General features: G+C 41.9%; 1 protein-coding gene across 1 annotated transcript; it reads right to left on the bottom strand.

The window, feature by feature from the left end:
- Positions 1–2,148: 2,148 nt before the first annotated feature.
- plvapb (plasmalemma vesicle associated protein b) lies at positions 2,149–12,426 on the bottom strand. Its single transcript, XM_056415451.1, has 9 exons — positions 12,024–12,426; positions 10,799–10,975; positions 9,617–9,713; positions 7,249–7,450; positions 6,483–6,702; positions 3,712–3,861; positions 3,492–3,620; positions 2,731–2,784; positions 2,149–2,536 (listed from the first exon to the last, which is right to left on the bottom strand). Exons 1-9 carry the CDS (start codon positions 12,225–12,227, stop codon positions 2,528–2,530), a joined length of 1,242 nt encoding a protein of 413 aa, XP_056271426.1. The 5' UTR covers positions 12,228–12,426; the 3' UTR covers positions 2,149–2,527.
- Positions 12,427–13,895: the final 1,469 nt, after the last annotated feature.

Genomic DNA, 13,895 nt, shown 5'->3' with positions numbered 1-13,895 from the left:
CGCAACTGTAAAGTTCGCTGGTCATTTGTTTGATTTAATGTTTACTGTATGCTTTGGAATTCACAGTTTAAATACTAAATGTCACTGTTTCAGGGATAAACCCAGATTTCAGTTTGGTCCTGGAAATTTGGTTTAAAGTCCAAGAAAATTCATGGAAATCTGGTTTAAAGCCCTGGAGAAGTCCTGTAAATGCATCGGTCACCATGTGTCAGAACCCTGCTGCAGTTCGGAGGGAGAACCCGACGTTCCCAGCTTCCCGTCTGTGGGAACGTCACGTGGAGGCGCTGCTCGCCGTGCCCTTTGTTCGCTTGTCACTCGGCCTGCGTCAAATATTTATGTTTCCTCGGTGAACTCCTCACCTCCTTCCCCCGCCGGCGGCTCCTCTGACGACAGTCGCCCCCGACCTCTGCTGCTTCCGCTCTGCTCCGTCAGCCCGTTTTCTTTCTGTTCTTGTCGTCTTTCACGTGGAAGCCGGTTCATTCACCTTTAGAACTGACGCGCTGAAGTCTGCAGCTCATTGCTGACGTCTGAGCTTTTTTTTATTATAAAAAATTATATATATATATTTTGTTGTGTACCTACCAAGTACAGGCAACACAGAACAACAAAACACTATTACATTATCATAATTATTCAAGGACATTATGGGTCATGTGTTGCCTCTCCTCGTGACATCAGGGGCAACATGATATTTCTAAGGGTCCGTTTTGACCTTTGACCTTTGCCCCGGTGTGGATGTATTTGTCTATATATTTATACCGTGGCGTTCTGCTCTTCAGTTTCCTGTAGTTGTGTTTTAACGGCTGTCCTGAGATTCTCAGATCCACTGGAGCCATCGGACTAGAAGTCAGCGTGAGCGTGCACCTGAGCGTGCACGTGAGCGTGCGCTCAAGTCATACATGAGATTGAAAACACTTGATGTTAAACAAAGAGGCGGTCTCGCACATGCATCAGGCGGCCTGAAACTTCATCCTCCTGAAACTTCGTCCTCCAGAAACTTCCTCCTCCAGAAACTTCGTCCTCCTGAAACTTCGTCCTCCAGAAACTTCCTCCTCCTGAAACTTCGTCCTCCTGAAACTTCATCCTCCAGAAACTTCGTCCTCCAGAAACTTCACCTCCTGAAACTTCGTCCTCCAGAAACTTCCTTCTCCAGAAACTTCATCCTCCTGAAACTTCGTCCTCCAGAAACTTCGTCCTCCTGAAACTTCATCCTCCTGAAACTTCCTCCTCCAGAAACTTCGTCCTCCTGAAACTTCATCCTCCAGAAACTTCGTCCTCCAGAAACTTCGTTCTCCTGAAACTTCACCTCCTGAAACTTCGTCCTCCAGAAACTTCATCCTCCTGAACTTCGTCCTCCAGAAACTTCGTCCTCCTGAAACTTCGTCCTCCAGAAACTTCCTCCTCCTCAAACTTCGTCTTCCTGAAACTTCGTCCTCCTCAAACTTCGTCCTCCTGAAACTTCCTCCTCCTGAAACTTCGTCCTCCTCAAACTTCGTCCTCCAGAAACTTCGTCCTCCAGAAACTTCATCCTCCTGAAACTTTGTCCTCCTGAAACTTCGTTCTCCTGAAACTTCATCCTCCAGAAACTTCCTCCTCCTGAAACTTCGTCCTCCAGAAACTTCGTTCTCCTGAAACTTCGTCCTCCAGAAACTTCGTCCTCCAGAAACTTCGTCCTCCTGAAACTTCGTCCTCCTGAAACTTCGTTCTCCTCAAACTTCATCCTCCTGAAACGTCGTCCTCCAGAAACTTCATTCTCTTAAAACTTCCTCCTCCTGAAACTTCGTCCTCCTGGGACTTCATTCTCCTGAAACTTCGTCCTCCTGAAACTTTCTCCTCCTGGGACTCTAAACATTTTCATTCCTTTTTTATTTTATTTTGAGTACCGTGTTTCTGTACTTAAAAAATACAATAATCATAAAGCGGTTCAAAGACAACACAGCTGCTGCCATCGTCTTGTTCTTATGAAAATAGAAAAGGGAAGTAGTAAAATACCAGAGCGGTTTATTTAGCGGTTACTGCGCTGAACTCGTAAAAACAAAAGTACTTCCAGTCCAATAATGCCCGATGTCTTCCGACCGGCTCCCGACACGGTTCTCAGGACTGGAGACGCGTTCAAGCGCTTGTGAACCAATAGGAAACATACACGTCTCTATTTTAGGAGTATTCTGTTTATAGCAGTCAAGTGAGCCAGAAGACAAACAATACAGGGAGGTGCTTTTCATTTAAATTAAAATCTAAATAAGATTCTTCTTCACAGCAGAAACCGACACTCAACAGAACAATATGTACACGGTGTCACGGAGATCTGGGAGGCTATTCACAGCAATTCTCACTCACAGGAAGTTTAAAATACTACTTCATCTTTAATTTTTATGAAGAGCTAAAAAGAAATATTTCAAAAGCATGCACAGTAAATATGTCACTTAGCGTATTTACAAGTCGTGTTGAATCAGGAATATATACATGTCCTTAAAAAATGTTTAAAGGCAATATGTTGATCACTGGGGCGCTTGATGATGATTACTCTTCATCTCACCTGAAAGACAAAATATTGGGTATAATCACACATGAGGCTCCTTACAGCACAGGAGAGCAAATAACTGAAGTCTGATTAACCGACACGATACCACACTCTACGATACTTTCTTTTTACACTTCATATACATAGTTCATGATCTTTTATTGTGATGTATTCCTCTACATGAGGTTCTAGGTTTTTTATTTGTTTACCGTGGGAGTTCTCCTGAAGCCAGACGCTCCAGCAGGAGCCTGAGGGACGACGGGCTGGAAGAGAACAGACCAGCGTTAGTTATTGTTCAACAATAAATAAACACGGATAAGTCGTGACTTTGGGGTTCAACATGTGTTCTCCTTTGTTATCGTGTCCTTCAGCTGCTCCTCACCTCCTCGCCTCCTCACTGCTGCCCATCTAATCAGTGCACTACATCTCCTCTAAAAGGCTCAACCAGGGTTCTTCAAAGAACCTTCAGAAACATGGTTCTTTAAGGCACCATTTCTGGTTCCTCAAAGAACCTTTCACACCAGGGATCTTTAAAGAAACCATTTCCTTAAAGTGTTCTTCATAGAACCTATAATGGTGCCTTAAAGAACCTTAAAAAAGGTTCTTTAAAAAGAGGTTCGTTAAGGAACCATTTTTGGTTCCACAAAACCTTTCACACCAGGGTTCTTTAAAGAACCAACCATTTCCTCAAATAGTTCCACAAAGAACCGATATAGGTTTCTCAAAGAACCTTCAAAAATTGTTCGTTAAGGCACCATATCTGGTTCCTCAAAGAACCTTTCAAACCAGGGTTCTTGAAAGGAACCATTTCCTTAAAGAGTTCTTCCTAGAACCTACAAAGGGGTCTCAAAGAACCTTCAACAAATGGTTCTTTAAGCACCATTTCCAGAATGGTTCTCCAGTAGGTGATGGTTCTTCGTAGAACCACAAAGCCTTTTAAAGAACCGTGATTCTTCTGGTTCTACTCTACCTTGGCGTTGGGCTGAGCGGAGAACGTCTGCTGGAGGTTCTGCAGCTCTCGTTCTCTCTGGACCAAACGCTCCTCCTGCTGCTGCTTCTGCTCTCGCAGCTGATTCTGCTCCACCAGCAACTTCTCCACCTGGAAACAAACATGACATGTTGTATTGTTCAATGGAATGACAACAAAATGATATGCAAATGACTTATCTCACACACACACACACACACACCTGGTTGTCGTGGGCGGTCTGCGTGAGCTGCTGCTGCCTGGTTGCCTCGGCGACCGCCTCGCTGTGTGTGCGTTCACACTGCTGCAGGTCAGAGGTCAGGCCGGAGTTCTGCACCTCCATCATACTGGACTTGGCCTGGATCTCTGCCACCTGAGGAGGAGGAGGAGGAGGAGGAGGAAAAAGAAGAAGAAGAAGTTACTTACTTCGTTACCTACTTACTTATATACTTACTTATATATTTAATTATTTACTTACGTATTTATTTACTTCAAGATTCAAGATTCAAGATTCAAGATGTTTTATTTGTCACATACACACACAGGGTGTGCAGTGAAATGAAAGTGGCAATGCTCAGCAGGAATGTGCAAGGGCAACAAGTACACACTATTTACAATAAAAAACAACACAATATTTACAGTAAGTGTGTGTGTGTGTGTGTGTGTGTGTGTGTGTGCCTAAGAGGGGCAGTTGTGTGGGTCTATGTGGGGGTCCTGGTGAGGTCGGAGTTCACAGTCCTGATGGCCTGAGGAAAGAAACTCCGTCTCAGTCTCTCTGTTCTTGCAGCGTGACTACGGAGGCGCCTGCCTGACCGCAGCAGCTGAAACAGTCTGTTGTTGGGGTGGTGAGGATCCTTCATGATCCTGCCGGCTCTGGTTCTGCACCTCCTGGTGTACAAGTCCTGCAGGGTGGGAGTGTAGTTCCAATAGTGCGTTCAGCCGAACGCACTACTCTCTGCAGAGCCTTCCTGTCCTGAGCGGAGCAGTTGCCAAACCAGGCTGTGATGCTTCCTGTCAGGACGCTCTCTACAGCTCCAGAGTAGAAGGACTGAAGGATCCTCTGGGAAACTTTAAATTTCCTCAGCTGCCTGAGGTGGTAGAGGCGCTGCCTTGCCTTTCTCACCAGAGTGTCTGTGTTTGTTGACCATGTCAGATCCTCGGTGATGTGGACTCCCAGGTATTTATACCCGCTCACCCTCTCCACAGTAGTCCCGTTAATCCCCAGTGGTGAGTACGTCCTCTGTTGTTGTACCCTCCTAAAGTCCACAATCAGCTCCTTAGTTTTGGTGACATTCATGATGAGGCTGTTGTCCTGGCACCAGAGTGACAGATCAGCAACTTCCTCCAGGTAGGCCTTCTCGTCGTTGTCGGAGATCAGGCCCACCACCACTGTGTCATCCGCAAACTTGATGATGGTGTTGAGCTGAACCTGGCCACACAGTCATGTGTGTACAGGGAGTACAGTAGGGGCTGAGGACGCAACCCTGGGGATCCTGTGTTCAGGGTGAGGGGTTTGAGGTGTGTCTGCCCACCCTGACCACCTGTGGCCTGGCGGTCAGGAAGTCCAGGATCCAAGCACACAGGGGTGTTCAGTCCCAGCTCAATCAGCTTGCCGGCCAGATAGAGAGAGACTATGGTGTTGAAAGCTGAACTATAATCAATGAACAGCAGTCTCACATAGCCCCCTCTGGCTGTCCAGATGAGAGAGTGTGGTGTGCAGTACCTGGGAGACAGCATCATCCGTGGATCTGTTTGGGCGATAAGCAAACTGCAGCGGGTCCATGGAGGAAGGAGGAAGGCGCAGATGTAGTCCTTTATCAGCCTCTCAAAGCATTTCATGACCACCGAGGTGAGGGCCACCGGTCGGTAGTCATTCATACATGCTGGAGAAGCATTCTTGGGCACAGGGACAATAGTGGATCTCTTGAAGCAGGCGGGGACCACGGACTCAGCCAGGGAGAGGTTGAATATTGTGGTGAACACTGGAGCTAGCTGGTTAGCACAGGTCTTCAGTACTCGCCCAGATATGCCATCTGGACCTGCAGCTTTCCTGGTGTTCACCCTCAACAGAGCCCTCCTCACACTGTGCTCGGTCACAGAGAGTGTGTGTTCATCCCCAGCGGTAGAACTCACCTCGGCTACGCTAACGGTGTTGTTGTTAGCCGGCGAGCTAGCGCTGTTGTTGCTAGCCTCAAACCGTGCATAAAAATACTTACTTATTTACTTACTTACCTATTTACTTACTTAATTATGTATTGACTTATTTACTTATATACATATATATTTACTTATTTACTTCTTTATTACTTATTTATTTACTTACTTATTTACTTATTTACTTGCTTATTTACCTACTAACAAAATGTGTTTTTATTGGTGTCAAAATAAATGTTTACTCTCACTTCTGACGGAGGACGCACAACTTTAAATAAAAAGTGATGTTTTAAAGATTCTATTTCATGTTATTGTTCTGCTGCGTCAGCAGAAAACCAAAAGCCATTTCACTTTGTCTCGCTGTGACCTCGAGGTCGCCTCAGAGGTCGCCTCAGAGGTCGCGAGGCACTTCCTCCAGAAACAGGCTTCCTCTTCAGTTTGTTATTTGGAATATTCCACATGTGGAAAACTACAATTTACTTTCATCGAGTAATTTGATTTAATGCAACTTTAAACTTCTAGTCCACACACACACACACACACACACTCACACTCACACTCTCACACTCACACTCACACTCACACACACACTCACACACACACACTCACACACTCACACACACTCACACTCACACTCACACACTCACACTCACACACACACACACTCACTCACACACACTCACACACACACACACTCACACTCACACACTCACACTCACACACTCACACACTCACACTCACACACACACACTCACACACTCACACACACTCACACACACTCACACACACACACACACACACACACCCTCTCATCGGTCCAGTCCCTGCCGGCCTGCTCACCTTGTGGCCCACGTTGTCCAGGTACAGCTGGAACTTGTTCTCCACGTCTCTGGACAGGTTGGTGCAGCTGCTCCGGATCTTCTCCATCTGGTCCTGCTGGCGGTCGCAGGTGAGGTGAAAGGTCAGCTGGTGGGGGAACAGGTTGTTGATCTTGTTCAGGAAGTTGCTCGTCACGGTTTTGATCCCATCCAGAGACTGAGCAAAGTCCTCTTTGCACTTCCTGGTTCAAAAACAACAAATGTCAAACTTTAATGTGTTTTTATATTCACTACTAAAAGTTTGGAGTCAATTAGAAATGTCCTTATTCTTCAAATCACTGTTTTTGAAGATAACATTAAATGAATCATAACTCTCTCCATAGTTAATGTGTAGATGACTATTCTCTGGTGTTGAAGTCTCTCCAGAGGTGTGTAGAGGCCCATCTCCAGGGTTCTAGTGGTACATTGTGTTATCGCCTTAGAAGACTAGCGGAGGGGTCGAAAACCCTTTAAACCCTTTTTATGTGAGCGCAGCTGAAAACAGTTATGCTGCTGAGAGAAGCTATAAAACTGGCCTTCCTTTGAGCCACAAGAAGAACTACATTAATATTTACAATAAACATCATTATTCATAACCTCAACGTCTTGACTAGATTTTATATTCATTAATAAATAAAAGTGAGAGTTTTCATGGAAAACACCAAACTGTCTGGGTGACCCTAAACTTTTGAACGCTAGTGTCTCTTAACATTCTGGATATACATCCTCGATGCCCGTGGAGCCGGTACCTGGTGTAGGCGGCGAGCCGCCCCCTCAGCATGGCGTTGTCCTTGCGCAGGCCGATGGCGTCGTGGTGGTGGGCGTCCCGCTCCCGGAGGGCGCCGTCCCGCTCCTGGCTCAGGTACTGGACCGTCTGGGTGAAGTTGGCCTCCAGCAGCTGGATCATCGCCTTCTGCTGCGCGATGAGCGTCTGCAGCGTCTTCACCTCCACTGAGAAGGATCTTACTTCAGACTTCAGTGTTATGGAACCGTTATCTAAAGACTCATTGTACAAATACTCAGTGATGTTCAGTGCATTATGTAATCATCAGTTATTAGTCATTTCATATGCTTTTTATCTTCTGTTTATTTATTTTACTGCACCAACTTTTACTGACTTACCTACTTACTTTCTTAATTATATACTTACTTACATACTTACCTACTTAGTTACCTACTTATTTACCTACATATTTACTTACTTACCTCCTTACTTTCTTACTTACATACACTACCATTCAAAAGTTTGGGATCACTTAGAAATGTCCTTATTTTTCAAAGAAAAGCATTGTTTTTTTCAATGAAGATAACATTAAATCAATCAGAAATACACTCTATACATTGTTAATGTGGTAAATGACTATTCTAGGTGGAAACATCTGGTTTCTAATTAAATATCTCCAGAGGTGTATAGAGGCCCATTTCCATCAACGATCACTCCAGTGTTCTAATGGTACATTGTGTTTGCTAAACGCCTTAGAAGACTAATGGATGATTAGAAAACCCTTGAAAACCCTTGTGCAATTATGTTAGCACAGCTGAAAACTGTTTTGCTGATGAGAGAAGCTATAAAACTGGCCTTCCTTTGAGCTAGTTGATTATCTGGAGCATCACATTTGTGGGTTCGATAAGACTCTCAAAATGGCCAGAAAAAAAGAAGTTTCCTGTGAAACTCGCCAGTCTATTCTTGTTCTTAGAAATGAAGGCTATTCCATGAGAGAAATTGCAAAGAAACTGAAAATTTCCTCCAGCGGTGTGTACTACTCCCTTCAGAGAACAGCACAAACGGGCTCTAACCAGAGCAGAAAGAGAAGTGGGAGGTCCCGGTGCACAACTCAGCAAGAAGACAAGTACATTAGAGTCTCTAGTTTGAGAAATAGACGCCTCACAGGTCCTCAACTGGCAGCTTCTTTAAATGGTACCCACCAAACGTCAGGGTCAACGTCGACAGTGAAGAGGCGACTCCGGGATGCTGGCCTTCTAGGCAGAGTGGCAAAGAAAAGCCATATCTGAGACTGGCCAATCAAAAGAAAAGATTGGTATGGGCAAAAGAACACAGGCATTGGACAGAGGAAGATTGGAAAAAGGTGTTCTGGACAGATGAATCCAAGTTTGAGGTGTTTGGATCACACAGAAGAACATTTGTGAGACGAGAACAGGTGAAAAGATGCTGGAAGAGTGCCTGACACCATCTGTCAAGCATGGTGGAGGTCATGTGATGGTCTGGGGCTGCTTTGGTGCTGGGAAAGTGGGAGATTTGTACCAGGTCAAAGGGATTTTAAATAAGGAAGGCTATCACTCCATTTTGCAACGCCATGCCATACCCTGTGGGCAGCGCTTGATTGGAGCCAATGTCCTCCTCCAACAGGACAATGACCCAAAGCACACCTCCACATTGTGCAAGAACTATTGAGGGAAGAAGCAGGCAGCTTGCTGTCTGTAATGGAGTGGCCAGTCACCAGATCTCAACCCCATTGAGCTGTTGTGGGAGCAGCTTGACCGTATGGTCCTCAAGAAGTGCCCATCAAGCCAATCCAACTTGTGGAGGTGCTTCAGGAAGCGTGGGGTGACATTTCAACAGATTACCTCAACAAATTACCAGCTAGAATGCCAAAGGTCTGCAATGCTGGAATTGCTGCAAAAGGAGCATTCTTTGACGAAAGCAAAGTTTGAAGAAAAAAATTAATACTTCAAATACAAATCATTATTTCTAACCTTGTCAATGTCTTGACTATATTTTCTATACATTTTGCAACTCATTTGATAAATAAAAGTGTGAGTTTTCATGGAAAACACGAAATTGTCTGGGTGATCCCAAACTTTTGAACGGTAGTGTACTTACTGACTTATCTACTTATTTACTTACTTACTTACATACTTATCTACTTGTTTGCTTACTAATTTACTTACATACTTACTTACTTATCTACTTGTTTACATACTTACTTACCTATCTATTTAGTTACAGTCAGAACATTTAGTCTTCTCTGAGCCACACAGACTTTAATGAAATATTTCAAACAAACATTTGTTGTTGAGAACATTTCTGATGTTCCTCAAGAGATTAATACTTTAAACATTTATACCAGTATTATCGCCTTAGATTAAACTTCTTACCACTGGGCGTGTACATGGGGGGTGGCTGGAACGGAGCGGCGGGGGGGCGGCGGGCCATCATGCTGACGGTCGCTGCACTCATCCTCTCACAGCTGGCCTGGAATGGAAAGAAACAATACATCTGTAGATATATATATATATATATATATATAATATATTATTATTATTTTTTATATATATAATATAATATATATATGCATATATAATATATACAATATAAATATATATATATTTTTAAATATATATAATATATATATGCATATATAATATATACAATATAAATATATAATATAAATATATACATATATAATATATATATAAATATCTATATATATGCATATATAAGATATGACTAATGACCATCAAAATAGTACCCAACTCATTTACCGAAGAACAAATGTGAGGTACTTGAACTCCACTTGAGTTCATTTGATGCTTCTTTATACATTTTAGATGTTTCCATGACGATTATCTGACATCTTTAGTTACTTTACAAATTCACACATTACCCACAAAACACACGAAGAGCTCGAAATTAAACTATCCAGCAGTTTATACAATTAAGAGCTAAAAAGATTAAATAGATCGATTGACAGAAAATCAATCAATAAAATACTCTGGTAATCGTCTTGTATATTTCACGGTGCCAGCATCACGAATGTGAGTATTTATTTTCCTCGTAATTATTTGTAATAAGTTTGCTTGTTCATTATTGTGTGATTCTGATTTCCATTTCAAGTTCTTCAAACCAATCAATCAACCAACCAACCAACCAATCAACCAACCAACCAACGAATCAATCAATCAACCAATCAACAAACCAACCAATCAACCAATCAATCAATCAATCAATTGGTTAATTGTGAATATTAATCAATCATAAATCCTGCTGTTACATCAACACATGATACTCTCATGATATAATATATAACATATCACATCGAGGACTTTTAAACATGTTCCTGGTTAAACATAAATACTTTTACTTCAGTGACTCTTCCAACGCGTTCCCTTGTCATTGAGTATTTTAGTAACTTCAGGATCTGCTGGTCACCAACAAGGAAACTAGAAATATAATCATGTTGTTCAGCGCATCGTGACATATTTTAAGATTTAAGAAAAGCTTTTTAAAAAAGATGCAGGTGTGTGTAGACCACACAACGACCAGAGTCCTCTGCTCACCAGCTTGTCCTTGAACGTGACCTCCAGCTTGCCGGCGTCGACCTTCAGCTTGGCCAGCTCGGCCTCCAGAGCGGCTCTCTCAGCGGAGCGCGCCCCGAGCTGAGCGGCCGCCTCGGCCTTCTCCTTCCTCAGCTGCAGATTTATCTCACTCAGCCGGTTGAAGTTCAGCTCCAGCTCCTGCAGCGCGACGAAGAGCATATTATATGTTATTATATGTTATATTATATGTTATATTATATGTTATATATTATATGTTATATTATATGTTATATTATATGTTATATGTATATTATATGTTATATGTATATTATATGTTATATGTTATATTATATTATATGTTATATGTATATTATATATTATATGTTATATTATATGTTATATTATGTTATATTATATGTTATATTATATGTTATATGTTATATTATATAGTATATGTTATATTATATGTTATATTATATGTTATATTATATCTTATATGTTATATTATATGTTATATTATATATTATATGTTATATTATATGTTATATTTTATATTATATTTTATATTATATGTTATATTATATATTATATGTTATATTATATATTATATGTTATATTATATGTTATATATTATATTATATGTTATATTATATATCATATGTTATATTATGTTATATTATATAATATATTATATGTTATATTATATCTTATATATTATATGTTATATTATATGTTATATTATATGTTATCTTATATATTATATTATATGTTATATTATATCTTATATTATATATTATATGTTATATTATATATATGTTATATTATATGTTATGTTATATGTTATATTATATATTATATGTTATATTATGTTATATGTTATATTATATGCTATATATAACATGTTATATGTACCATTAGAACACTGAAGATGGGCCTCTACACACCTCTGTAGAGACTTCATTAACCACCAGAGAATAGTCATGTACACATTATCTATGTAGAGAGTTATGATTCATTTAATGTTATCTTCATTGGAAATGACATTTCTAAGTGAACCCAAACATGGATACGGTAGTGTATCCACACAGACAGTTTACTAACATTATAATCAAAAGATGCTGCAGAAATGACTCCATCTGATTCTTTAAAGTCTCATTAAATCTCAAATTATCATTCTAACCCAAGTGTAACGTCTTAAAACTTGAACCCCTGACCACATGAACGGTGACCTGCTGGCTGCACTGACCTGGACCCTCTTCTCCTCTGCAGACATCTCCGGCTGCCCGTAGATGAGGAAGAGCACCAGGCTGATGATGATGAGGGACTGGATCAGGGAGGAGAAGAAGAAGACGATCCTCATGTAGTAGCCGCAGCTCTTCCCTCTGGGCCTGTGCGGCGGCTCTCGGGCCTCCGGGGCCGACTTGGCCCGGGCGTAGCTGGAGCTGTACATGGCTGGAGGAGGAGGAACAGAGGCCGCCGGGGCTGGGAGAAATCCACCAGGAATTCCCTCCGTCCAGGTGGGGTCTTCGTCGTGGAGCAGGTGTGGTCTTCGTCGTGGAGCAGGTGTGGTCTTCGTCGTGGAGCAGGTGTGGTCTTCGTCGTGGAGCAGGTGTGGAGGCTTCAAGGTGAAGTGTGTGTGTCTCACTGTGAATCTACACAAATGACCCTGATGGGAGTGAAGGGGCCATGTTTATAAACGCTGCTGAAGGCACTTTGAGTCCATTGGAGCCCTCCCCTCTCCTCCCACCTCCTCCCCTCTCTCCTCCCCTCTCCACCTCTCTCCTCCCCTCTCCACCTCCTCCCCTCTCCTCCTCTCTCCTCCCTTCTCCTCCCACCTCCTCCCTTCTCCTCCCCTCTCCGCCTCTCTCCTCCCACCTCCTCCCCTCTCCTCTCCTCCCCTCTCCACCTCTCTCCTCCCCTCTCATCCTCTCGCCTCCTCTCCTCCCACCTTCTCCCCTCTCCTCCCTCCACCCCTCTTCTCCTCTCTCCTCCCCCTATCTCCTCCCTTATATATCATATATATGTATATATACATATATACATAAATATATATAAATATATTTATATATACTGCATAGTGAATGTATCACTACTTGGGATACAAATGTACAAGTTAGGTCAAGAAAGTTGTTATTTTAATCTCTTTATAATAACTTTACTTATTTTTGCACACGGCTAGATTACCAACAAGCAAACGGGCAATAACCCCAGCAAGCTATTGGGAATTTAAATTGTATTTATACATTTATGTTTTGTATTTAAAAGAGAGATACTTGTAATAGAGTAAAATGTACAATATTACCCTCTGAAGTAAAGTGGATTAGAAGAATAGAGTCTCTCGAGTACACGGTTATAAAAAGAAACCAGAAAAGATCACCCATCAGTGTCACATTTAAATATAGCGGCCAGAGAGTAATCACGTTCAACAATGTCAGCTGTGTGAGGAGTAGAAGCAGAAAAATGCAAAAACAAACAAAAAGAAAATATCCACTGTATCCTGTTCCAGCACGGAAAGGAGTCATGGCAGTGGAGGAGTGAAAGAATGAAAACAATAGAGACCTGTCATTCTTCATGCCCCCCCCCCCCCCCCGTTATCTGCAGCCATGACGTGAGGACCAGCCGGCTCTCCTGGGGGAAGTGTGTGAGAGAGGAAAGGTCCTCTGAGGCCGGGCTCTTCCTGCTCCCCATTGTCTCCCTGAGAAACTACATGATGAAGGTATGTTGAGAGTGACAGAAAACGAGTAGCTATCAGGAGTCGGGACCGACGTCGGATCAACTTCTGAACGAAAAACAGGAAACCAAACAAAAAAAACCCACCTCTTAAGATAACTGAGCAGACACATTTAGGGTCAGAGGAAAACATCTCGGCCATTGAAGTAATACTTATCAGGGGATAACAGATAAGGTTTTCAATAACTACTTAATCATGCTCTAATTAGATATAATTTCAGCATGTTATATGTATTATATATAATATATATATTATACATATAATTACAGCATGTTATATGTATTATATATATATATTATTTCATTATATATCATATAGATTAATATACTAAAATTAATATAATATATATATTAAATAATATATTTCATTATGTTTAGTGAACCGATG

Source organism: Pseudoliparis swirei, chromosome 5 (assembly GCF_029220125.1).
Source record: "Pseudoliparis swirei isolate HS2019 ecotype Mariana Trench chromosome 5, NWPU_hadal_v1, whole genome shotgun sequence".
NCBI classification, from domain to species: domain Eukaryota; kingdom Metazoa; phylum Chordata; class Actinopteri; order Perciformes; family Liparidae; genus Pseudoliparis; species Pseudoliparis swirei.
Note: the sequence above shows the minus strand (reverse complement) of the source record. Positions and strands in the feature narration are given on the sequence as shown.

Excerpts from the sequence above, each read along its gene's own strand:
- plvapb (XM_056415451.1), bottom strand. The coding sequence starts at position 12,227 with ATGTACAGCTCCAGCTACGCCCGGGCCAAGTCGGCCCCGGAGGCCCGA. Across the intron at positions 3,862-6,482 it reads TGGACAACGTGGGCCACAAG|GTGGCAGAGATCCAGGCCAA; the intron begins GTGAGCAGGCCG and ends CCTCCTCCTCAG. Across the intron at positions 2,785-3,491 it reads CCGCTCAGCCCAACGCCAAG|CCCGTCGTCCCTCAGGCTCC; the intron begins GTAGAGTAGAAC and ends GTTCTCTTCCAG.